The sequence below is a fragment of the Pelophylax lessonae genome, assembly GCF_965119305.1.
Source record: "Pelophylax lessonae genome assembly, chromosome: 7".
In the NCBI taxonomy this organism is placed as follows: Eukaryota; Metazoa; Chordata; class Amphibia; order Anura; family Ranidae; genus Pelophylax; species Pelophylax lessonae.
Window position 1 is genome coordinate 247987676 of NC_138774.1, and position 24447 is coordinate 248012122.

Sequence of the window (24447 nt, forward strand, 5' to 3'; positions counted from 1 at the left end):
TGGCCCTGTCCTTTTTCAAATGCTAATAAAAGGACATATGTGTATGACTGAGTACTGAATACTACAATTCTTAATAACCCAAAATGACACTACATCTACAATTATACTATTTCTACAGATCACTTCATATCTCGCTAAGGCGAAGCTACCCTACTCTTACATTTATGTTACATCCATCCATCCGGTTCAACCAAAAAAAAAAAACAGTATTGAAAACCCAACCATACAATCCACATATACACAATCCTATACCCGCTGTTGATCCAGAGGAAGGCGAAAATAAACCTCAGCAAAGCATGATCCAATTTGCTACAGCAGGGGAAAAAAATTCCTTCCTGATTTCCCCCCCCAGAGAGAGGCATTCGGATATTCCCTGGATCAACTTTACCAAAAAGAAATTTTAGTACTCATTTATATCATGTACACCTAGGAAAGAATCCAGACCTTTTTTAAAGCAATCTAATGAGCTAGCCAGAACCACCTCTGGAGGGAGTCTATTCCACATTTTCACAGCTCTTACGGTGAAGAAACCTTCCCGTATTTAAAGACGAAATCTGTTTTCCACTAGACGTAAAGAGTGCCCCCTTGTCCTCTGTGTTGACCTTTAAAGTGAACAACTCAACACCAAGTTCACTATATGGACCCCTTATGTATTTATACATGTTGATCATATCCCCCCTTAATCGCCTCTTCTCAAGAGAGAATAAATTCAGTTCCTCTAATCTTTTCTCATAGCTGAGCTCCTCCATGCCTCTTATCAGTTTGGTTGCCCCTCTCTGCACTTTCTCCAGTTCCCCGATTATCCTTTTTAAGAACTGGTGCCCAAAACTGAACTGCATATTCCAGATGAGGTCTTAGTGCCGGTTCACATTAGTGCGATTACAGAGATCGCATGTCATTCGGAGCACACCGCAATCGCACTAAACACGCACATGACCCCTTTTTTTATCCTCAGCTGAATCAGATCGCATGGTGGCTCACACTAGTGCGATCCGATTCTGTGCAAACTTGCAGATCGTACTGCGATATGCAATCTCAACTGGGGGTGTCGTTAACTTTTAATTGACACCCCCTGCGTATCGCATATGACAGTGTGAACTGCCAGGGGTGCAGATGCGATGCGGGAACACGCTGCATATTTGCAGCGTTCCTGCAACGCAGAAGTGTGAACCGGGACTTACTAATGATTTGTACAGGGGCAAAATGATATCTCTCTCTCTGGAGTCCATGCCTCTGGTAATACAAGAAATTACTTTGCTTGCTTTGGAAACAGCAGCTTGGCATTGCATGCTATTATTAAGCTTATGATCTACCAGAACACCCAGATCCTTCTCCACTATGGATTCCCCCAGTTCTACTCCACCCTCTATGTATGATGCATGCATATTCTTAGCCCCCAAGTGCATAACTTTACATTTATCAACATTAACCACTTAAGCCCCGGAGGATTTGGCTGCTAAACGACCAGAGGGTATTTTGCGATTCGGCACTGCGTGACTTTAACGGACAATTGCGCGGTCGTGCGACGCTGTACCTAAACGAATTTGGCGTCCTTTTTTTCCCACAAACAGAGCTTTCTTTTGGCGGTATTTGATCACCTGTGCGATTTTTTGATCACGCGCTATAAACAAAAAAAGAGCGTAAATTTTGCAAAAATAGCAATATTTTTCCCTTTTTTTTATATGAAATTCCCCCCAAAAAAAATGTAAAAATCAAAATTTTTTAATATTTTCGGCCAATTTGTTTTATGCTACCTATGTTTGGTAAAAAAAATCGCAAAAAGCGTATTTTGATTGGTTTGCGCAAAAGTTATTGCGTTTACTAACAAAGGGAAAGATTTTTGTCATTTTTGTTGTTTTTTTTTTTAACGCGTAATGGCGGCGATCTGCGATTTTTTTTTTTGCGGTACTGCGACATTGCGGCGGAAAGATCGGACCCTTGACTGACATTTTTTACACTTTTGGGGTTACCAGTGACATTTCTACAGTAATCAGTGCTATATATATGCACTGTTACTGTAAAAATACACTGGTAGTGAAGGGGTTAACTTTATTTGAGAGGGAGGGGCTGTGTGTGTCCCTAGGGGCGTGATTCTAACTGTGATTGGCTGTGGCTTCAACTGTATGCAGAGTGATCAATGGATCTACATAGTAGATCCATGTGATCAGCTCTCATACAGAGAGGAGAATGACAGGCAGCTTGTTTACACAAGCTGCCTGACTTTCTCCCTCTCCCCCGCCGATCGCAGAGTGGCCGGCGGCGATCGGGTCCGCCGGTCACACGCGCGGGGGGGGTCCGTGACCACGCGGGAGCGGGAGCGCGCCTCCGGCGGCGCGCGCTCGCTCCCTAAACCCTCACAGGCGAGCGACGTAGACCTACGTCACTTTGCCTGTGAGGGGCTGACCGCCGCCGTAGATAGTCGTGCGGCGGTCGGCAAGTGGTTAAACCTCATTTGCCACATAGTTGCCCAATGATACAGTGCATTGAGGTCAGCTTGTAAGTTGGAGACATCCTGTAAAGAAGTTATTCCACTGCAAAGCTTGGTGTCATCTGCAAAGACTGAAATGCTACTTTTAATCCCAGACCCTATATCATTTATAAAGATATTAAAAAGTAAGGGTCCCAACACTGAACCTTGGGGTACACCACTGATAACTTTTAGACCATTCAGAGTAAGAATCATTAACCACTACTCTCTGATTTCTATCTTTTAGCCAATTTTCTATCCAATTCCAAACCGAACTTTCCAAGCCAGTAGACTTTACCTTACACATTAGCCGTGTGTGGGGAACTGTGTCAAACGCTTTTGCAAAATCCAAGTATACTATGTCCACAGCCACCCCTCTGTCCAAGGTTTTACTTACCTCCTCATAAAAAGAAATCGGGTTTGTTTGACAAATTCTGCCTTTCATGAATCCATGCTGTCTGTTGCTTAAAATATTTTTTTCCAGCAAGAACTCATCTATGTGGCCTTTTAATAAACTCTCCAGTATCTTCCCGACTATAGAAGTTAAACTAACAGTTCTATAGTTACTTGGCAAAGACTTTGATCCCTTTTTAAATATAGGCACCACATTGGCCCTTTGCCAATCGAGTGGTACTATTCCAGTCCTTAACGAGTCCCTAAAAATTAGAAACAAAGGCTTAGAAATTACAGCGCTCAATTCTTTTAGGATACGTGGGTGGATGCCATCTGGTCCAGGCGCTTTATCTACCCTTATTCTGTCTAAATATTTCTGGACCGTATCACTTTTGAGCCATTGTGAATCATTTGGGGCTGTGTCAATACCGTCCTCATTATGGTCATGAGCTCCCCCATGCTCCATTGTATACACAGAGCTGAAGAAAGTATTTATTACATTTGCCTTCTCTTTGTCCCCAGTCACCCACTCATGATTATTTTGTAAAGGGCCTACATGCTCAGACCAAACCTTTTTACTGTTAATATAATTTAAGAATTTTTGGGTGTTTGTCCTACTATCTTTTGCAATCTGTCGTTCATTTTGAATTTTTGCGTCCCTGATTTCCTTTTTACATATTCTGTTATATTCTTTGTAACAATTAAACAATGATAGCGTTCCCTCATTTTTATATTTTTTTAAAAGCTCTTTTCTTTTTATCTATAGCCTTTTTAACTTTTCCTGTGAGCCACATAGGTTTTATTTTTAGCCTTTTAAACTTCTTACCCATAGGAATATACTTTGCAGTGAGTTTGCATAAAGTCTTTTGGAAAAATTCCCATTTCTGTTCTGTGCTCATCAATGCCAATATTCCCTCCCAGTCTAAATCCTGGAGAGCAGCCCTCATTCTTGGACAATTTGCTCTCTTAAAGTTGTGTTTTTTGTATTTCCTGTATGCGTTTTTTGCTTACAGCTAACATTACATGAAATCATGATATGGTCACTGCTACCCAGATGTTCTTTTATATGAACATCGTTAATAAGCTCTGCATGGTTTGAGATTACCAGGTCCAACAGAGCATAATTTCTAGTGGGGGCCTCCATAAATTGCACCATAAAATTCTCTTGTAATAGGTTTATACATTTTTGCCCTTTAACTGTTCCAGCAGTGCCATTACGCCAGTCAATGTCTGGGTAGTTAAAATCCCCCATTATTAACACTGTCCCAGCCCTTGCAGCCCTTTCCTTCTGTGCCAGGAGCTGAGTCTCCACCTCCTCATTAATACTGGGAGGTCTATAACAAACTCCAATGATAATCCTTGTATTACGCACACCCATGTACATTTCCACCCATACTGCTTCAGATTCAGCACATTTTCCATCAACTAGGTCATCTTTCACGCTCTCCCTTTGAGATCACTTCTCACATAGAGACAGACACCACCACCCCTCCATTTTTACCCTGTCTTTCCCGAAAGAGAGCATAGCCAGGAATATTAATAGCCCTGTCATATGATAAATGAAGCCAAGATTCAGCAATACCAATTAAGTCCTAGTTCTCCTCGTGCACCAGAGCTTCCAACTCACCTATTTTGCTTGGCATACTTCTGGCATTGGTGAACAAACACTTTAAATCATTGTCCCATTGCACACTTATTTTGCATGTTTTTAATTTTGGTACAAATAGTACCATTTCCAATGGTTGTTTGTAACATGGGAACCTTCTTATCCTCTGCCATAACTCTCCCCCCATCTTTCCCCATTCCACCCACCAATAGTGGCTGACCCCTGTCTGACCTGTCTGCCCCATTACAATCTAATTCACCCTCCCCCCTCAATCCTAGTTTAAGAACTCCTCCAGCTTTCCCATAAACCTCTCCCCCAGCACAACAGACCCCCTTCCATTTAGGTGCAAACCATCTTTAGCATATAGGTTTCACCCCAATGAAAAGTGAACCCAGTGCTCAAAAAACCCAAATCCCTCCTTCATGCACTAGGTCTTAGCCCTTGTGAACTTCCCCTGCTTACCTTGTCACAGAAAGTGGCTTTCTTGTTAGCTATTACTTCTGCACGCAGGGTCTCTGAGCTGGCTGCGTTGCCCTATCGGTCACCTTACCTGGTGGTTTACAGGGTAAAGTGGTGCTACGTCCCTGTCAGTCGTTCCTTCCTAAGGTCATTTGGGGGTTTCACTTAAATTAGGAAGTTGTGTCCTAAGCCAAAACATCCAAAAAAAATAGCCTTGCATTCCTTGGATGTGGTCTGGGCCATCAGGGTGTACTTGACGTCAATTTGCAAATCGGATTCCTTTGTTTATCCTTACTGATGGTCCCTGTAAGGGGCAGGCTGCATCTGCTGTTATTTCCTGATGGATCAGGCAGACGGTGGTGCAGGCCTATTCCATTAAGGGTCAGGTTCCTCTTTTCCCAGTTAAGGCGCATTCTGCGAGGGCGCTTAGTGCCTCCTGGGCCTTCCGTCATCAGGCGTCGGTGTCTAGGTTTGCAAGGCGGCCACCTGATAGTCTGTACACACATTCACAAAGTTCTACAAGGTGGATATTTTCGCATCTGCAGATGCTGCGTTTGGCTGCAAAGTTTTGCAGGCCACTGTGGCAGAAGCTTCTGTCTCCTGAGGGTTGTTTTTTTTTTCTGGTAGAGAAGCTCCTGTCCCTGGTTGAGCTCTTGGTTTACCTGGTTGGCTAAGTTTAGCCCTTTTTGGGAAATATGTTTATTGCTGTGTTTCCCACCCGTAATGCTGATATGAAGCTGTGTCCGTCAATGAACGAAAGAGAACTGGATTTTTGTCTTACCGCAAAATCCTTTTCTCAGATGTTTGACTTACACAGCACCCACCCTTCTGTGGAGTTGGATTATGTATTCTTCTAAAACTGCTTGTTAACGGAGTTCCTAGAGCAGAAAGTGGGAGTATATCCCCTGGGACTGCCCTATAGGCATAGTCCAGCTTTGTTAACCCTTTTCCGCACTATCCTGACGAGTTTCTTCCTACAGGACATTCTCAAAGGATTTATCCAGCTGGATAGTCAGGATAGTGCTTATTTCAGCCTGATTTTCCTGCATATTGTCTGCCTGTACCGCTGGATTGTTTGTGAGTGTATTCCCTTTTTTGTCAATAAATTTTGTTTTTGGGGTTTTACACTATGTCTGTTTCCTTTGGTCTATATCCCTATGGTTCTGGTTGTTTGTGAGCTTCATCCTCCATTCACCACATTTGGATATCTACTTGAAGAGTATAAGGGGTCACAGTCTTCCCTTAAGAAATCTCAGAACCATCGTATGAGCCTTATCTGACCCTTATGCTGTACAGTAACTTGGGTCAGTCCCATCTGGTGAGCACATTACTTTTTCTGGTGTTGGTGACGGGATTTGTCTATTACTACGATTAACCATATCACCTTAGATGTTTTATTTCACCTTGCTCTTGCACCTATGGGACTTTGATATTAATAATTCATTTGGTTTTTGTATATGCACCATTATTGTTTGTTTGTTTATAGAGAGCTGTTAAAGTTCTCTTCCATTTAGGCCCCGTTCACACAGGGGCGATCCGACTTCGGGGGGCGACCTACGAGGTCGCGGTGCGAGCAGCGCGCCGCGACCTCAGAGCGGCCGCCACGGCCTTCATAACATTGAAGTCTATGGCGGTCGCCTCCGGGTCGCCCCAAAGAAGCTCCGGACCCTTTTTCTAAGTCGGAGCGACTTGTGTCGCTCCTATTAGAATGGGTCCGCAGCTTCCCTATGGAAGGCGACCTGTGAGGCGACCAGGTCGCCTCACAGGTCGCCTTAGTGTGAACGGGGACTTAGCGCTGCACGTTTTCACTTGTTTGATTTATTACAACTTATTTGTCATTTTGTTTGTGCTAGCAGCTTTTATATTCTCTGTTTGGTTAGAGCAGTATATATTTCTTTTTATACTTCATAGGATGAAACCATACAATGTAGGCACATAGTGGTGGCTACAGATACCTTTAAATGCATTTAATGTTGCATGCTTCAGGTCTTTCATTCTCCTCCTTTTTTAAAGTGGATGTAAACCCTCACGTATACCCAGTGAAGTGAACAGCCTTAGATGATCTCCCTAAGTAAGTGTTATTTGTATATCTGCTGTCTTCAGCTTTCTACACTGTTTAGAAAGTGAACATCGTGTTAGAATTTTCTTCCTGTTCCAGCACTGGGTGTGGAGTCTTGGCATACACTGTGTGACAGCTGATTGGAGGAAAGGCACTACCCCCATCCCTCCACATAGGCAGAGGAAGGAAGAAACATGCAGAGTTGTGCTGTGAATAGACCAGCTCTCTGCTAATCTATATCTATGCACCCACCCCGACACAGATTGCCAGCTGCTTTTATCGCTGGTGTCGGAGCACTTGTCAGAAGTTATCATGCTGATAACAGAGTAGCAGAAAGCAACAGGACTCAGGGCTTTGGAGAGGGTTGAGTAAACACTACAGATATGTGGCCAGGTCAAATTTTATGAATGGGGTTTACATCCACTTTAAGCTTGTAGAAGAAGTTTGCAGGTTTATTACTGGCTGCAGGCTTTTTCTACTTTAGAGATTCCTTATTTAGTGAAGTCAAGAGAAGGATGATGACCCTGGAGCTTGCACCTTGAAAAAACACATTTGAAAATGCAGCTTCGGTATTTGGTTTTTTTCCCCCAAAATAGAATGTATTAAACAATGCACCAGTAAAATATATAAAGATGTTTTCACAGTTTAATATGTTTTGGTGTGCTTTATTGCAGGCGTTTTTTCTGTCTGCTGCATCAGCTCAACAAAGAGAATTTTCATCGGTAAGTGTGGTATAGCTTTTCTGTTAAAGGGCTCATAACCAAAATTACCCCACTCATCCTCCAGCACAAGAGAACGTCTTCATCTGCCTACAGGAAACATGATGCACTCTGCAGCTTCATTAACCCCATTACCCGGGTCTATGAAACCTGGGCTCTGTGGAAGTGGTCTGATTGACAACTTTGTTTAAATTGTATCTTTTACTGGCAAATTTTAATTTTTATTTTTTTTTTGTAATTTTGGATGGTTTGGCTAGAGTTCTGATTTAGGGAAAACATTACACTATCAAATTAACCTAAAATATGAGTTTCCTCAATGTGACGAGACCAATCTCGCCCCATTGCATTGGAGGAGCCTGGTTGCCCGCCTGCTGCCTTTGGACTATGGACCAGGCTTTAAAAGACTTTGGCTCCATGGCGATTAAACTGTATTCGTGGGTTCTGAGTGCTATTCACCTAATAATGTGCACTCCGACCTGAGCTATCTGGGGATATGTAACATGTTTATGTTTAATGTATAAAAAGTGACTTTATATATTTTAAAGCATAATACTGTATTTGGGTCCCCATGTGGATAATGGAGTCTTGCCTCTATCTTGGAAGCTAAACCTTCTTCCTGTAAACTGTAAGGCACAGGAAGTCCATTCCTAATATGGTCATCCCAGGAAGTTCTGAGGAGACAGACTGTTTAAGGTGGCTCCCCATTCACCTTTTGTCAGGTGTGCTAATGACCTGACCTGTTGTCTGCTAAGGGAGGTATTGACACTCAGAGTAATGTGTATTGAGGGCTCGTTAGGGAACCATTGTTCTGTGTCTGACTATAGTTTACATTGATTGCCCCCTGGGGCTTCTGTCTCCTTGCATTGGTCAAAGCTATCTGACCAATCACTATTGACTCATTTTCAAGCCCTCATTTGCATGGGCTGAAGAGGACCTTATTGGGAACTGCAAGTACTTTACAATTGACCAATGGGAAAGCGGTTGTTGGGGAAAGGATGTTCCAATTTCTGTATAAAAGTGTGCTGTGTTCTTCCAATAAATGTTGTTCCTGTTTTGCCCTCAACTCGGAGCTTTGTCTCGTTATTGGGGGAATCTGCTGCAGGGATTGCTATGGTCTTCCATACTCCCTTAGAGAATCACAAAGCTCTTGTAAGAGCTTGTGTAAGAGCTTGTTCTGCTGCACTCTCTGGGGAAAGAGAGGTTCACCCACAGGAACCTGGAGCCTTGTCGTTGGTCCAGGGTGGGTAGGAGATGCCAAGACCCTAACCAAGCTGCGGCGTTTCGTGGAGTCTGAAGTGCTTACGGTGTCTGGTGGAGTGCTTGGAGCCCTCGGGAAGCACTAGGAGCATCTGTCAACGGAGGTACCTGCTCAGGGGTGCCCTGTTCCGTAACACTCAAGATACCCTATTTTCTCACATATTGGACTTCCTTTTTTAGGATGCCCAGGACCAAGTAGTATAACTATCCAGTTCATAACTTTCATGTTTTACACCATTATAAGCAGGTTCTATTGCAAGCTTCTGTTCTGTTACTAGACCATGAAATTGGAAATCCCCTAAAAGCTAAAATGAACAGGATTGGAAAGTGAATTTCAAATATGATATACCCCAGGGGGGTCTCCAAACTTTCTAAACAAAGGGCCAGTTTACTGCCCTTCAGACTTAAGGGGGGGCTGGAGTGGCCAGTAGAAGTACAACATGCCCCAGTGTCAGTGGGAGTAAGAAAATGACGTAGTGCCTGTAGTCAGTAGGAGGAATAGTGGCACATCATTGGTATTAGTGGGAGGAAAAATGCCCCATTGTTGGTGTCAGTGGGATGAGGAGTTCCCCAATGTTGATGTGGAAGGAATGGTGCCCCCTTGTTGGTGTCATTGGGAGGAATAGTGCTCCGAGGGCCGGATATAGGCAAGCAAAGGGCCACATTTGGCCCACGGGTCGCAGTTTGGAGACCACTGATCTACCCCATGCAACAATGTGTAAATTCTTAAAACAGCCCTTCACTCAAAAATTGACTTCCTTTCATCTGCTCCCCTCACATTTTACTCTTACACAATAGTCTGTTTTTTCTGTTAATTACTTCAATACAGGGCACTTTCACCCCCTTACTGCCCATACCAATTTTCAGCTTTCAGCGCTGTCACACTTTGAATGATAACTACTCAGTCATGCATTGCTGTACCCAATCAAATGGATCATTTTTTTCACACAATTAGCGAAAAAGTGAAAATTTTGAAAAAAAAAAATATAACATTTTGTTTTAGTTTCTAATTATAAAATTTTGCAAATTAAGTAATTTTTTTATTTTTTTTTAATAAACTTGGGCCAAAATTTATACTGCTACATATCTTTGGTAAAAATAACCCAAATTAGTGGATATTATTTAGTCTGTGTGAACGTTGGAGTCTACAAGCTATTTTGCCAATCATTGAAAATTGATCACACCTGATGTACCGAAGGCCTATCTCATTTCTTGAGGCCCTGAAATGTCAGGACAGTACAAATACCATAAAAGAAAAATGAAAGGGGCCATAGTGTACCCCTTGGAACGGCTGCACAAAGGGATGCTCAGACCAACTTAGTGTGAATTTTCAAAAAACTTTATTGAGGATCAATTGACACATAGTCTAAAAATACCCCAACATTGGGGAACAGTATACAAATATGGAAAGGTACAAAGGTTACAACCAACAACACGCAGGACACATAAAAACAATGATTCACACTCACAAGGCCGGCCACACACTCATTCCAGAAGGTCTGACCAGCAGATACCTGAGCATGCCGCATATATTCCTAGGACGGAATTTGTGAATGCTGCTGGCTCATGGGTCTGCTGGTCGGCATGCCACAATTTGGTAATGTTACCTGGTGTAATAAATGACCAATGAAGCTACACCAGTAATTCAAAGGGTCATGGACATCATATAGTATGCTCCCATCTATTCAGCCTAGTGCTTCAAAAACCAATATGGAATTGGTTCTAGAGTCCGCGTGGCAGACAATCATGTAGATATGAAGCTCTAGTAGACTACTTAGATACAGATTGAACCAAGACACTGCTGCTCATTCATAACTGAGATGCATTTTGGCTCTAAATTTCCAGTGCAGTTCCACCATGAAAGGGGAGGGTGTCAGGAGGAATGTCTGCGTGCCGAGTTGAATGGGCTATATGAAAAGCCAGTCCTTCAAAATGGACAATAACTGATGTCCTTGGAGGGATGAGGTTCAGGCCCTCTGGGATTTGGGGTAGCGATAACGGACCGACATGTGTCACCCTGCGACAGAGCGTCTCTCTTTTTCTTTTTGGGGGTGCGGGAGCTGGGGAGAGACGCAGTGTGATGTAATAACTGCACGGGCTCACACCATGGTTAGGCTGTATCCATAATTGGTCAGGTTTGTCATTGGCCAAACAATGGCCGTTCACTGGATTGCATAAATGTGCTATGTATCCAATACAGCCAGGTGTTCACTGCCTTTTCTCTATCCCCTATCATTCACTGGCTTTAGCTCACCGTACTAGAAGACCGTGGATGGAGAGACTTCTGTTCATCCTCTTCGGGTGTTTGTTGGAATGAAGGCCCGATGTTTGGGTTCAGCTCCGGCATGCCACGAGGAGGCAGCGTGTTCCGTGTGTAGCAGGATAACAGCGCCGTAGGCGGGAGCTGGAACGCATCGGTGGCTCTTCCGGGTGACGTGCGGCCGGCGTGTGACGTCAACGCGTTTCGCGTGCATGAAGCACGCTTCGTCAAGACGTCATTGGATAGTCCGGAAGGTCAATAAATAGGGAAATAGCCTGATTGGTGAGTGCTGTCAGGTGGCAGCACTGCAGACATTCCTCCATTACCACTTCTTGTGTAGTTAAAAACCGGATGGTGAAACTCCATCTTGTGGTAAAAAGTAGGTAATGCTTAGTATTTCATAATCATTGACAGATATGGCGTAGCTCCAGAACTAAATTCAATAACTTTAAAAACAGCATTGTCCTACTTCAAAACATGAATCAAGACTATAATCAGTAAATTTTAGTGTCCCATTGGCTAATCTAGTCATTAAGTGACGTTATTGCTGTCATCTTTCAAAACTCTTCTAGCAGGTCACATTGCTATTATTCATGCTATAGCCGTGATGAATACAACTTAGAATTATCGTATGATTAGACAGACACTAGAATTGATGGATGATATAGGGAACCCATTGGTCGAGCACTAGTCAAGTGTCACCTTTGACCTAGGAGCTGCTAGGCATCAAGAAATGGCCATTATTTTAGAAAGGAATTTCCACATTTCAATTGAAGTGGGGTCTTAAACTATATTTTTTGTACAGTGGCCTAAGTCATATGAAGGGGGACATTTATATATCAAAATCACCCATTGTTAACATACATGTAGGTAAGTACACAGGTGGATTACCTTGATTTATGAAAGACAGATATAATTTGAATCAGAAGGGTGTTAATTGGAGGGAGATATCACATAGTTTGCTAGAGGGTATCAGGGGGGGCTGGGTGGTGTAGACTGATAACACTGTAAGAGAGGAGTGCCCTTACGCCCTCTGTTCCAGTATTCTATGGCCTAGTATAGTCCCTCTCATAGTCAGCCCATTCTTTCACCTTGTTACCCACCTAAAGTCCTCATACTAGAACTAACTCTATGGTTCTATGGCTCGAGGAATATACGGAGGCTCATGTCAGTATTCAAGCCTAAAGGTACCAACGTCTGAAGACGAAAAATCCATGCTTTCTCTTCTTTTAAAAGGACTTTATCGAAATCACCCCTTCTGGGTGATATCTTTAAGGCCCAGAAGCCCATTACCCTCAAACCTGAAGGATCGCCGTTGTGTTTTTCGGCAAAGTGTAGGCCGATGGGGGTCTCTTCCTTGAGGCGTACACTTTTTAGGTGCTCCCCTATTCTAGTACGTAGTTGCCTTTTGGTCTTTCCTATGTACATTTTGTGACATGGGCACTCTATAATGTATAATACTCGGGAGGTAGAGCAATTTATGAAGGACTCAACTCTATAAGTCACTTTTGCTTGTGAGTCAGTATACACCTGTGATTTTATCACAAGGGTACATTCCTTTTAAAGGTTGTAGTTCAGTGAGCCAGTTAGTTTTGGTGATACGTGTAAACTCAAAGCGTACCAGATGGTCATTGAGATTTGTGGCTCTTTTGGCCGTTAACAGTGGACGTGGGCCCACTATATTTTTTAGTTGTTCATTATTTTGTAGTATGTGCCAGTGTGATTGAAGGATTTGTCTCACTTCATTCCAATGGCAGCCGTATTTGGTGATTAAGCACGGTAGGTTGGGATTTTCTAATTTTGGCTTATTTTGGGTCAGGAGCTCATTTCTGTCCCTTGCGGCCGCCTTCCTTCTAGCCCTCCTGATCATTCGGTGAGAATATCCTCTTTCGCGAAATCTCGCATAGAGTTCTCTTGATTCCCTTAAATAGTCCTCACCGGATGAGCAGTTGCGCTTGATGCGGATAAATTGTCTCACAGGGATCCCCATTTTGAGGCTGGTTGGGTGATGACTGTCAGCCCTGAGAAGGGTATTGGCGGCTGTTGGTTTACGGAAAGTGGTGGTGACTAGTTTTCCATCTTTAAGCTCAATATTCAAGTCTAGAAAGGAAATCATTTTCCTATCGACTGTGTAGGTCAACCGGATGTTGCGCTGATTGGTGTTGAGTTCCGACATAAACTGCTCTAACTCAACTCACCTTTGTACCTTTCCATATTTGTATACTGTTCCTTTCCATATCTGTATACTGTTCCCCAACGTTGGGGTATTTTTAGACTATGTGTCAATTGATCCTCAATAAAATTTTTTGAAAATTCACACTAAGTTGGTCTGAGCATCCCTTTGTGCAGCCGTTCCAAGGGGTACACTATGGCCCCTTTCATTTCTCTTTTATAGTGTTACATTGGCTGCGGTGGCTCCCCACTTATAATTTGAGACTACTTGGACTTCCAATAATATAGGACACAGCAGTCTCTATTTTGGGTGCCTCTCTTGCCCTCTCCCACAGTACAAATACCCCCCAATTTACCAATTTTTGGAAAGTAAACATTCCAGGGTATTTAGTAAGAGGCATGGTGAGTTTTTTGAAGTTGTCATTTTTTTCCCATAATTCTTGGAAAAAAAATGTTTTAAATTTTTTTTTACACAAAATTGTCAAGTTATTTCTCACATGTGCTTGCAATTACACCCCAAAATTTATTCTGCTACTCCTCCTGAGTATAGCAATACCACATGTGTAAGACTTTTACACAGCCTGGCCACATACAGAGGCCCAACATGCAAGGAGCACCGTCGGGTGTTCTAGGAGCATAAATTACACTTATAATTTCCTAACGATCTAACACACTTTTGAAGGCCCTGGAGCACCAGGACAATCAAATTACCCACAAAATGACCCAATTTTGGAAAGCAAACACCCCAATGTATAATCTTTGAGGCCGAGTCAGTGGAGCGAAGCCCGCAGGAACTCCGCAGCACTATCTCTTGTATGCTTGTCAATGTTCAACTTCTTTGTGAGGATAGATGATCATTTCTATTGCCCATGGATAGATGATAGACTGTTTGCCTGATCTGATTACCTGTAACTCTTGCTGGAGGACAGATGACCATTTCTATTGCTTATGGACGGATGTTATGCTTGAGCTGACCACTTATAACTTAGTGGTCCACTCAATCCGGTAAGGAGAATACCTTATCACTTAGGGTGTGAAGCTTTCTTTCTGGTTTTCCAGTCACCCTTTTTTACTCTTTGTTTGTGGGTTTCTTGCGAATGTTGGTGTCGTTTACCTCCTCCTTCTTTATTGGACTTGACCACTTATATGGACTTTTTATGATTTGTATACTACCATTTTAACAATCGGTGTTTTTATCGGTTGTGATTAGCGCTGCACTATTTGTTTATTATTATTTTGTCTTGGAAGCCTGTATCGTTATTCCGAGTGCTAGCAGCTTTGCTCTTAGTGTCGGTTCCCACTATGGCGACACGACTTGGGGGCGACTTAATGAAGTCGCCGTGACTTGCACTGACTTCACATAATGGAAGTCAATGCAAGTTGTTCCGACTTCGGCCAAAAGTAGTGCAGGAACCTTTTTCTAAGTCGGAGCGACTTGAGTCGTTCAGGTGTTATCCACCCCATAAAGCATAAAACTGGGACTTGCCCCAACCGGCCAGAGCATATAACCAAGCGCCAACCAACCAGAGCATATAACCCAAAAATATAAAATAAGAGAACGAAAAAGAGCAAAAGAAAGTGAGTGAGGGGACCCAGTCAGAAGGCCAGACCACAGGTCCCAAAGGGGGGAAAAACGGGAAAACAGAAACTCAGAAGGAAGACCTGCAGTAACCTGCTTCAGGACCTCCTTGTTCGAACAGATTTGTAATAAAAGAAAAACTCCTACAGATCTATATTAACATAACTAGCCCATGGCTTCCATACCTTCCTAAAGCGAGGCACTGAATCATTAAGCTTACTTGCCAGGTGCTCATTGAGCATAATCCAGGAAACGTCGTGCCTAAACATAGCAATAGGAACTGAGGGGCGCTTCCAGGATCGAGCTATGGCAAGATTGGCTGCCAATAGCAAAATATTTGTCAACCTTCTGTAGAATGAGATCGGTCAACAACATTTTCATTTAATAGAGCTATGTGGACTGGCTGTGGAACAGGGGTTTGTGTGACCTTCTGTGTTATCAGAAAAACTTTGTTCCAGAAGCCCCAGATTTTAGGGCATTCCCACCAAACGTGAAGAAGGGTACCCAGAAAATTGCAGCCCTGAAAAAATGAAGGTGAAGAGGTCGAAAAATAGCCTCCCAAGAGGTGCTGGAACCATATACTATCTCGTGACGACCTTAATACTCTCCTCCATCAAAGAGACATTTAGTATACCCTGATAGGCTGAATGGAAGGAGGAATGCCAATTGTTCAGGTCTTTCTCAGGCTAAATCGGGGACCCACGCTTGCATGTAAGGTAGTGTTCCAGTAGAATCAAGCAATAGCTGGTAGATATACAGTGCCTTGCAAAAGTATTCATCCCCCTTGAACTTTGCAACCTTTTGCCACATTTCAGGCTTCAAACATAAAGATATAAAACTGTAATTTTTTTGTGAAGAATCAACAACAAGTAAGACACAATCATGAAGTGGAACAAAATTTATTGGATATTTCAAACTTTTTTAACAAATAAAATACTGAAAAATTGGGCGTGCAAAATTATTCAGCCCCCTTAAGTTAATACTTTGTAGCGCCACCTTTTGCTGTGATTACAGCTGTAAGTCGCTTGGGGTATGTCTCTATCAGTTTTGCACATCGAGAGACTGAAATGTTTGCCCATTCCTCCTTGCAAAACAGCTCGAGCTCAGTGAGGTTGGATGGAGAGCGTCTGTGAACAGCAGTTTTCAGTTCTTTCCACAGATTCTCGATTGGATTCAGGTCTGGACTTTGACTTGGCCATTCTAACACCTGGATATGTTTATTTGTGAACCATTCCATTGTAGATTTTGCTTTATGTTTTGGATCATTGTCTTGTTGGAAGACAAATCTCCGTCCCAGTCTCAGGTCTTTTGCAGACTCCATCAGGTTTTCTTCCAGAATGGTCCTGTATTTGGCTCCATCCATCTTCCCATCAATTTTAACCATCTTCCCTGTCCCTGCTGAAGAAAAGCAGGCCCAAACCATGATGCTGCCACCACCATGTTTGACAGTGGGGATGGTGTGTTCAGGGTGATGAGCTGTGTTGCTTTTACGCCAAACATAACGTTTTGCATTGTTGCCAAAAAGTTCAATTTTGGTTTCATCTGACCAGAGCACCTTTTTCCACATAATTGGTGTGTCTCCCAGGTGGCTTGTAGCAAACTTTAAACGACACTTTTTATGGATATCTTTAAGAAAAGTCTTCTCTTGATTATATAAAGAGTTAAGCCCCGTACACACATAGCGATTGTCGGCCGTAAATATTCGGCCGCCGAACGATCGGCCGATTGTCGTCTTGTTAGTATGATGCTTCCGACAACCGACAGCGACTTTTCGGCCGAACAGAATCGGGTGTGCAGGCTATAAAATTTTTGTTGGCCGTCACCAGAACGGCCGATTGTTCGCCAGTCAGTACAGAATTCGGCCGACAAACAGCAGATTAGCAAGACTGGGCATGCTCAGAGAAGAAAAAATACACGGAAAGTTAACCATCACATGACATCACTTCTGCAGTCGGCTGTTGTTGGCCGACAAAATTCGTGTGCAGTCTTTAGCACTTTTCAGCCGACAGGACAGCACCAGACAAAAGACGGCCGATCGTTCGGCTGACATTCGGTACGTGTGTACGGGGCTTAACTCTCAATGACGTCCCTGATATTGGTGCCACATCCCATATACTTGTAACAAGAAAAAAAGTGGGTTCCCCTATTGGTGGGACTTTTCAGGCACTCCAATGAATTTACAAAAATAGTAGTACAAAAGTAATTTTATTGAAACAGAATAAATAATATGTTTAAAAGAAAAGCAAACAGTGGTAGCAATACATAAAATGCAGGTGACATGAGTACTGTGATAGAAAGGATCCCAACGCGTTTCTAAGTAAATAACTTCTTCTTCAGGGGTAATTTCTGTCTTACTGTATCTCTCTATAAAAATAGATAATTAGTACATCAAATTGTCATAAAAGGCAAAAAAAAATTTTATTTGATTTTGATTATAGACTTTGACAATGATAAGCCCACCCCCTGGATAGTGTCCCTCACTTGTCTGGATGTTGTGAATTGGTTTTTCTTTACCATAGAGCGGATCCTGCGGGCATCCACCACTGTTGTCTTCCGTAGATGTCCAGGAATATTTATGTTGCTGAGCTCACCAGTGCATTCTTCTCTCCTCAGAATGTACCAAACTGTTTATTTGGCCACTCCTAATGTTGCTGCTATCTCTCTGATGGATTTGTTTTGTTTTTGAAGCCTTACTATGGCCTGTTTCACTTGCATGGGCATTTGAACGCATGATTTAGGTTCACAGCAAAAGATTCCAAATGCAAATATCACCATCAGAATCCACTCCAGACCTTTTACCTGCCTAATTGATGAAGAAATAACAAAGGAGTAGCCCACACCTGGCCATGAAACCCCTTTTGTTTCAATTGTCCAATTACTTTTGGTCCCTTGAGAAAGGGGGATGGCTATTCTTAAGAGCTGTAATTCCTAAACCCTTCCTCTGATTTGGATGTATATACCCTCAAATTAAACCTGGGAGTGTGCACTTTTTCAGCCAATATCCATTATAGAATGCTTGAATATGTTTTGGTAAATAGCTGAAAAAACTAGAAATGTGCCTGTGTCCAAATATATATGGACGAACTGTATATATGTGCTCTAAAAAAACTATTTTGCAGGAATGGCTGACTGTACTATAGAACTATCCTAAACTGCCCCTCTTTAATCTGTGGTTACTTCACTCACTGAGGGCCAATTCACACAAACATGCGTGTTCGTGCGTTTTCTGCTCATTCCCATGCTGTTAAGTATTGCAGCCTAATAATCTGAATGGACTGCAAAAACGCACTGCAACATGGAAAAAGTAGTGCAAGCAGACGTGTGATTTGGTGCCTGCAAACACACTGTATTTGTGAGAGATGCGTTTGAGGTGCCAATAAAAATTAGTTTGCACCTGCATGCTCTCACAAGGGCAGCGCATTCACCTGCAGTGCAGAGAACACAAATGCGCCTTTTCCAAACTGTGTTTGTGTGAACAGGTGATGAAAAAGCACTACTTGCCTTTTGAGGCATAATCTAGTTGTCTACACAACTTTGGCTATGTTTTTTTCTGATTGTGCTTTCTGTTTTCTTTATAGCAGCAAATCATAGTAAGTATATTTTATTTCAGAATTGTTTTGTGCAAAATATTTGTGTGCGCGCTTCATGTTTTTTTTTTTTTTTTTGTATCACTGTGTTTTACACTTCCATAAATGTCTGTTCGTAGCAGGCTTGCAATTCTGCTTAATTTGCTTTCTTCCAGCCATCTGATTTATGTCTTGGGCTAATCACACTCTTCTGTGTCTTTCATGTGATTATTTACTAAATATGGGAGATTAATCTAGTTTGTGGTTTGTTAAATCTTTGGCTAAGTTGAATTTGGTGTTTGTTTTTGTTATAATTGTTATACTTTATGCTTATTTATTAGGCAGTAATAAAAAAAATAAAAATTTATTATATTGTATTATATTGCCGTTTAACAATCCTTTTAAGATGTAATGCCTTTATTTGCACCTGGTGATCCTCCCAATAACACACTTCCTGGCTTATAGGGTGTCTCCACTCTGGATGGAGGAGCAATGAAACACCCTTGGACAGCAGCATTGTCAATCTAGGGAGAGGGTAGTTTTATATGTACTTGTAGATTCAGATGGAATTGTCAAACAAATTGAACACTTTCTAAGCAGTTAAGAGAACAGTTTGTTTTCTTTTTGTAATAAAGACTTTACATGAATGAAAAGAAGCTCACAATAGTAATCATCCCTGCCAGTGTTAAATGGTTTGTATGAATCCCCTAAGGCAGTGGTCCTCAACCCTGGCCCTCAGGGCCCACTAACAGGCCAGGTTTGCAAGATAACTGAAATACATCCCAGGTGATATCATTTGCTGCTCAGTGATTGCAGTATTCTAGTCTGCATCTCCCCAAGGTAATACTTAAAATCTGGCCTGTTAGTGGGCCCTGAGGACCGGAGTTGAGGACCACTGCCCTAAGGGATGCAGTTGAGGACCACTGCCCTAAGGGATGCTTTCTTTGACAGTTCTGTCTGTTTAAAGGAAGAGGAAAAATAACAGCCTTACTGGCCAGAAATCAGAACATAAAGGACAAAAAATAAAACCTGAATACAATCACCACATCTAAGAATTGGTAAGCTGCAATGTATTACATTTTTGTTTTTTGGGTTTAAGCTTAGGCTTAGGGCTAGGTTCACACTACTGCCATCTAATTTTGATCTGGCTTTCAGTGCAACTTGGATGCTACTTGGAAATGATTTGCGTATTCTATTTGCCAAAATCGTGCTGGGACCAAAATAGTACAGGGATCGTTTCCAAAATTGCACCATGTTGAGTTGCATTGATATGAACAGGTTAAAAACAAAGGGATTTCCATGGTTGTCCGATTTCAAGTTGCATCTGAAATTGCACTAGTGTGAACAGAGCCTAAATGTTGTTCTGCAACAGTTCTTAACACTGTTCTTAAGCATTTACTTGTAAAAATTTAGGAATAATGCTTCCAGTGAAAATTGACTAATTTGATTGCTGTGGTCAACACAACCACTTCTCCTGAGGAACTAACCTCCATTTTATGAGCTGTCCATATGGCCTAACATCTCTGCTCTCTCTGGATTTAGCCCCCTCCTGCAAAGTATGGAGGGAGACACACCGTAACAATGATCCCAGGGGATGGCATTGGACCAGAACTCATGCTGCATGTAAAAGAAGTTTTTAGGTAAGCAGTTTTCTGTATAGAACCATAGTGATTTAAAGTCCTAAATGTTTCTCTTTCGTTCATTGACACACCGCTACAGATTCTTCTTAAACATTGGATTATACTGCCCCCTACAGGATTAGGACACTAGGCAGGAAAAAGCTTGACTACACCTTTGGGTAGTCCCAGGGGGTTATCTGGTCCTGACGATTTTTTTTTTTTTTTTTTATTGCCATTTTTTTTTTCTATCTTTGTTATTTTGCTCCTGTGAGAATCTACAATCAATTGCTGGACTGGGCGACAGACTGGATAATCTAGTTCCAGAGGTTTCACCACCTGATCCACTCCTGGAAGCTGCGGGACCCTCTGGGTCTCCGTTTGCCCTGGCAGTCATGATGGCAGCCCTGCAGTCACTAGTAGCCAAAGTAGAAAGGAGACCTGGCAAGAAGCGCCCCCCACCTTCACCTGTATCCTCTGCTTCCTCAGATTCTGAGGTGGATTTGGCCATCGCGGACAAGAGTCAGCCCACTGGGTCTGCATCTACGCACGCTGAGTGCTCTAATAGTGAGGATGAGTCTTCGTCCTCTGCCTCCACGCATGAAAAAGTGCTGGTTGAGGCCCTGATTGTATCAGTGCGGGAAATTTTAAAGTTGGAGGACTCAGCTGCTGCTGAGTCGGTGACGCCGGTGCAATTTGGCACCAGCAAATCTTCCAAGGTAAAAAAGGTTCTTCCCTTTTCTGCCTATTTTGATGAGATTGTCACTAGTCAGTGGGGTTCCCTAAAACGCATGGTTTGTATACCGAAGCGTTTTGCTAGACGATATTCCTTTTGAGGAGTCTCTTCTAAAGAAACTGAATGATCCACTGTCGGTGAACTCTCAGATTTCTAGGCTGAATAAGACCATACTTTTGCCAGTGGAAGATTCCCTGTCTTTTAAGGACCCCGTGGACAAAAGAGCAGAGGCTCTGGTTTGGTACCTTTTTCACTGTGGCTTGTTCAATTTTAGGATCAGTATTTGCCATCACCTTGGTATCCCAGACCTTAACGGAATGGGCAAAGGTTTTGCTCCAGTATCTGGAGGGGAGTGAACATCCTTCTGAGCTGATGGATCAGTTGATTCAAGAGTTGCAATATATTTGTGATGCATCACTGTATGCGGCCCCCCTGGCCGTCAGGGTTTCTGTGACAGCGGTGATTCTTCGCCTCATGATCTAGTTGAAGTACTGGCCAGCTGACCAGGCTTCTAAAAAGGTACTGACTGATCTTCCCTTTTGTAGGTGACTGTTTGTTTGGTGCCTCTATGGAAGAGATCATTAAGGGCCTTACTGGAGGCAAGAGTACTTTGCTTCCACGGGCTGCTAAGGGCAAGGAACCTCGCCGTAAGATGGGTCCCTTCTTTTCAGCTCACAAGCGGCCCTTTCGTCTGTCCTGGTCGCAGGAAAAGGGCTCAAGATCCACCCGTAACTTTGCGGGAGGCTCCAAGAAACCCTGGCATGGCAAGTTCAAAGCGGGCGCGCCTGGTTCCGCAGACAAGCCTTCCCCAGCCTGAAGGTGCGCCCTCACCTGTATCTGGGGTGGGGGGGACTTTTTCAGGACAAATGGGTCCACAGACTGATTTGGTTCGGTTGCAAAATTGAGTTTTGGTTCTTTCCTTCCAACTTACGCCTGTCTCCGGAGCAGCTACAGGGCCACTATTGAGCAGTGCAGGACCTGTTAGCACAAGTAGTTATTGTGCCAGTTCCAGGGTCGGAAGGTTTCCAAGGTTTTTATTCAAATCTGTTTACAGTTCCCAGGAGGGAAGGCAAGGTTCGTCCGATCTTGGATGGCCTCTATCAATCTCAAGGACGCTTAACTTTTTGTATTCCAATACATGTCGGGCATCACCGTTTTCTTCGTTTTGCTGTGGGCGAGGAGAACTTTTTAATTAGTGGCATTACCCTTTGGTCTCGCTTCAGCTCCTCGAGTGTTCAAAGGTTTTGGCCTTGTTGCAGCAGAAGGGGATCGCGGTACTGGGTTACCTGGACGATCTTTTTCTGCGTGCAGAGTCCTCTTCCGCTGTAGAAGCTGACTTGGAGGTTACGGTGCGATCTCTGCAGGAGTTTGGGTAGACACTGAATTTTCAAAAATCATCACGTTCTCTGTCCACAAAGCTGGACTACTTGGGTCTGATGCTAGTTTCAGCGTCAGCCTGAGTGTTTCTTCTTCAGACAAAACTTCTGAAGCTACAGGAGGCTGTTCGGCTCCTGTTGTCCAACCATCGATTGTCTCTCAGGACTTGCATGCAAGCACTGGGTCTGATGGTCTCCACCTTTTGAGACAGTTCTGTTTGCGTAGTTCAACACCAGACCTTTGCAAAGGAGATTCTGATCAAATGGAACAAGATTCCGCTGTCGTTGGACAATCTGATTCTGTTGAGTCGGTTCGAGGGAGTCTCTCCTATGGTGGCTCCGCTCCCCGGTCCTGCGTCTGGGAAAATGTTTTCTTCCCCTGTATTGGACTTTAATCACCATGGATGCCAGTCTGTCCGGATGGGGAGGTGTCTTGGGAGTGTGTTCGGCCTAAGGTGTCTGGACTAGGGAGGAGTACAGGTTGCCGATCAACATCCTGGAAATTCAGGCAATCAGATTTTGTCTGTCTCAGTGGATGGATCATCTACAGGGGCACTTGTGCAGATACAATCGGATAATGGTACGGCTGTGGCATATGTCAATCATCAAGGGGGCACAAAAAATTCCCTGGCAGCCCAGGAAGTGGCCGGCATCTTGAGGTAGGCAGAACATAAATGTTCCGGCCTTCTCTGCTGTGCACATTCTGGTGGTGGAGAATTGGCAAGCGGACTATCTCAGTTGGCAGACGTTGGATCCGGGAGAATGGTCTCTTCACTCAGAGGTATTTAATCAACCATGTCTATGGTGGGGGACCCCTGATGTGGACCTGCTGGCTTTCCGCCTCAACTGGAAGGTGCAGAGGTTCGTGTCAAGGGATCCTCTGGCTGACGTTGCAGACGCTCTGGTGGCCCCTTGGGGTCAATATCGTCTGATTTACGACTTTGCTCCAATTCAACTTCTGTCGAGACTGCTACGCAGAATCGAGGTGAAAGGATTTCGTCATTCTGGTGGCACCAGACTGGCTTCGCCGGTCCTGGTACACAGGCCTGGTAAGGCTGGTAGCAGACGTCCCTTGGAAACTTCCTCTCAGGGAAGATCCTCTGTCTCAGGGACCAATCTTTCATCCTGCTTTACGGTCGCTGGCTTTAACGGCGTGGCTATTGAAAGCCAGGTGCTGAAAGACCGAGGGCTGTGTGAGTCGGTGATTCCTACGCTGTTGAAGGCTTGGAAATCTGCTTCTAGGAAGGTTATCGAGTTTGGAATGCGTACATTACTTGGTGTGAGTCGCGGGGAGTTTCTCCCAGCTCCTTTTCTGTGTCTGTCTCGTCTGTTGGAATTTCTACAATTGGGTGTAGATTAACGTTTTGGCTCTAGGCACGCACTATCAAGGGCCAGATTTCCGCCTTTGCTATTTTTTTCTCCAAAGGCCGTTGGCGGCGAAGTCCTTAGTTCACACTTTTTTTTTTGTGCAGGGAGTTCGCCAACTGGCTCCTCCGGTGCGATCCCTGGTACCTCCGTGGGATCTCAATTTGGTTCAGTCAGTGCTTCAAAGGCCTCCCTTTGAAAATATTTGAGACATTCCTCTGCTCACGCTGTCGCAGAAGGTGGCTTTCTAAGTAGCTATTACTTCCGCACGTCGGGTGTTGGGGTTGGCTGCGTTGTTTTGTCGATCACCTTACTTGGTGATTGATGGGGACAAAGTGGTGCTCCAACCCTGGCAGGCGTTCCTTCCTAAGGTTGTCTGAGTTTTCATTTGAATGAGGAGATTGTGCTACCATCCTTATGTCCTAAGCCTAAACATTCCTTAGAGGTGGTAAGAGCAATTGGGGTTTACCTGGTGGTGACTGAATCGATTATAAAATCAGATTCTTTGTGCTTACGGATGGACCGCGTAAGGGCCAGGCCGCATTTGCTGCCACCATTTCCAAGTGGATCAGGCAGATGGGGCATATCGAAAAAGGTTTCCGCCTAGTCTTACTCCTAGAGAGCAAAAGCATTAAGACAATGGTCTGAAGACTTGAAGCTGCTGTGTCTGTGAGTGAACCTCAGAGAAAAGGATTTTACGGTAAAACAAAAATCCAATTTTTATTGGCTATGTTATCATATTTATCTCGATATTAAATGTGAAGAAAATTGTTTCAGATGCTTAAAATTCATGGGGTGTGCGAGAGTGGGGGAGGAG

The 24447-nt window shown here is 43.5% G+C and overlaps 1 protein-coding gene across 3 annotated transcripts in view; it reads left to right on the forward strand.

The window, feature by feature from the left end:
• IDH3G (isocitrate dehydrogenase (NAD(+)) 3 non-catalytic subunit gamma) overlaps positions 1–24447 on the forward strand; it is a 181799-nt gene that overhangs the window by 41155 nt on the left and 116197 nt on the right. The window contains exons 2-3 of one of the 3 annotated variants that reach the window (XM_082262622.1): positions 7659–7706; positions 20080–20177. In XM_082262622.1, coding sequence (XP_082118748.1) covers positions 7659–7706; positions 20080–20177 — 146 coding nt within the window. Of the gene's footprint in view, positions 1–7658; positions 7707–18554; positions 18562–20079; positions 20178–24447 lie in introns of those variants that run through there. The other 2 variants (XM_082262624.1, XM_082262623.1) reach the window with 2 other exon arrangements.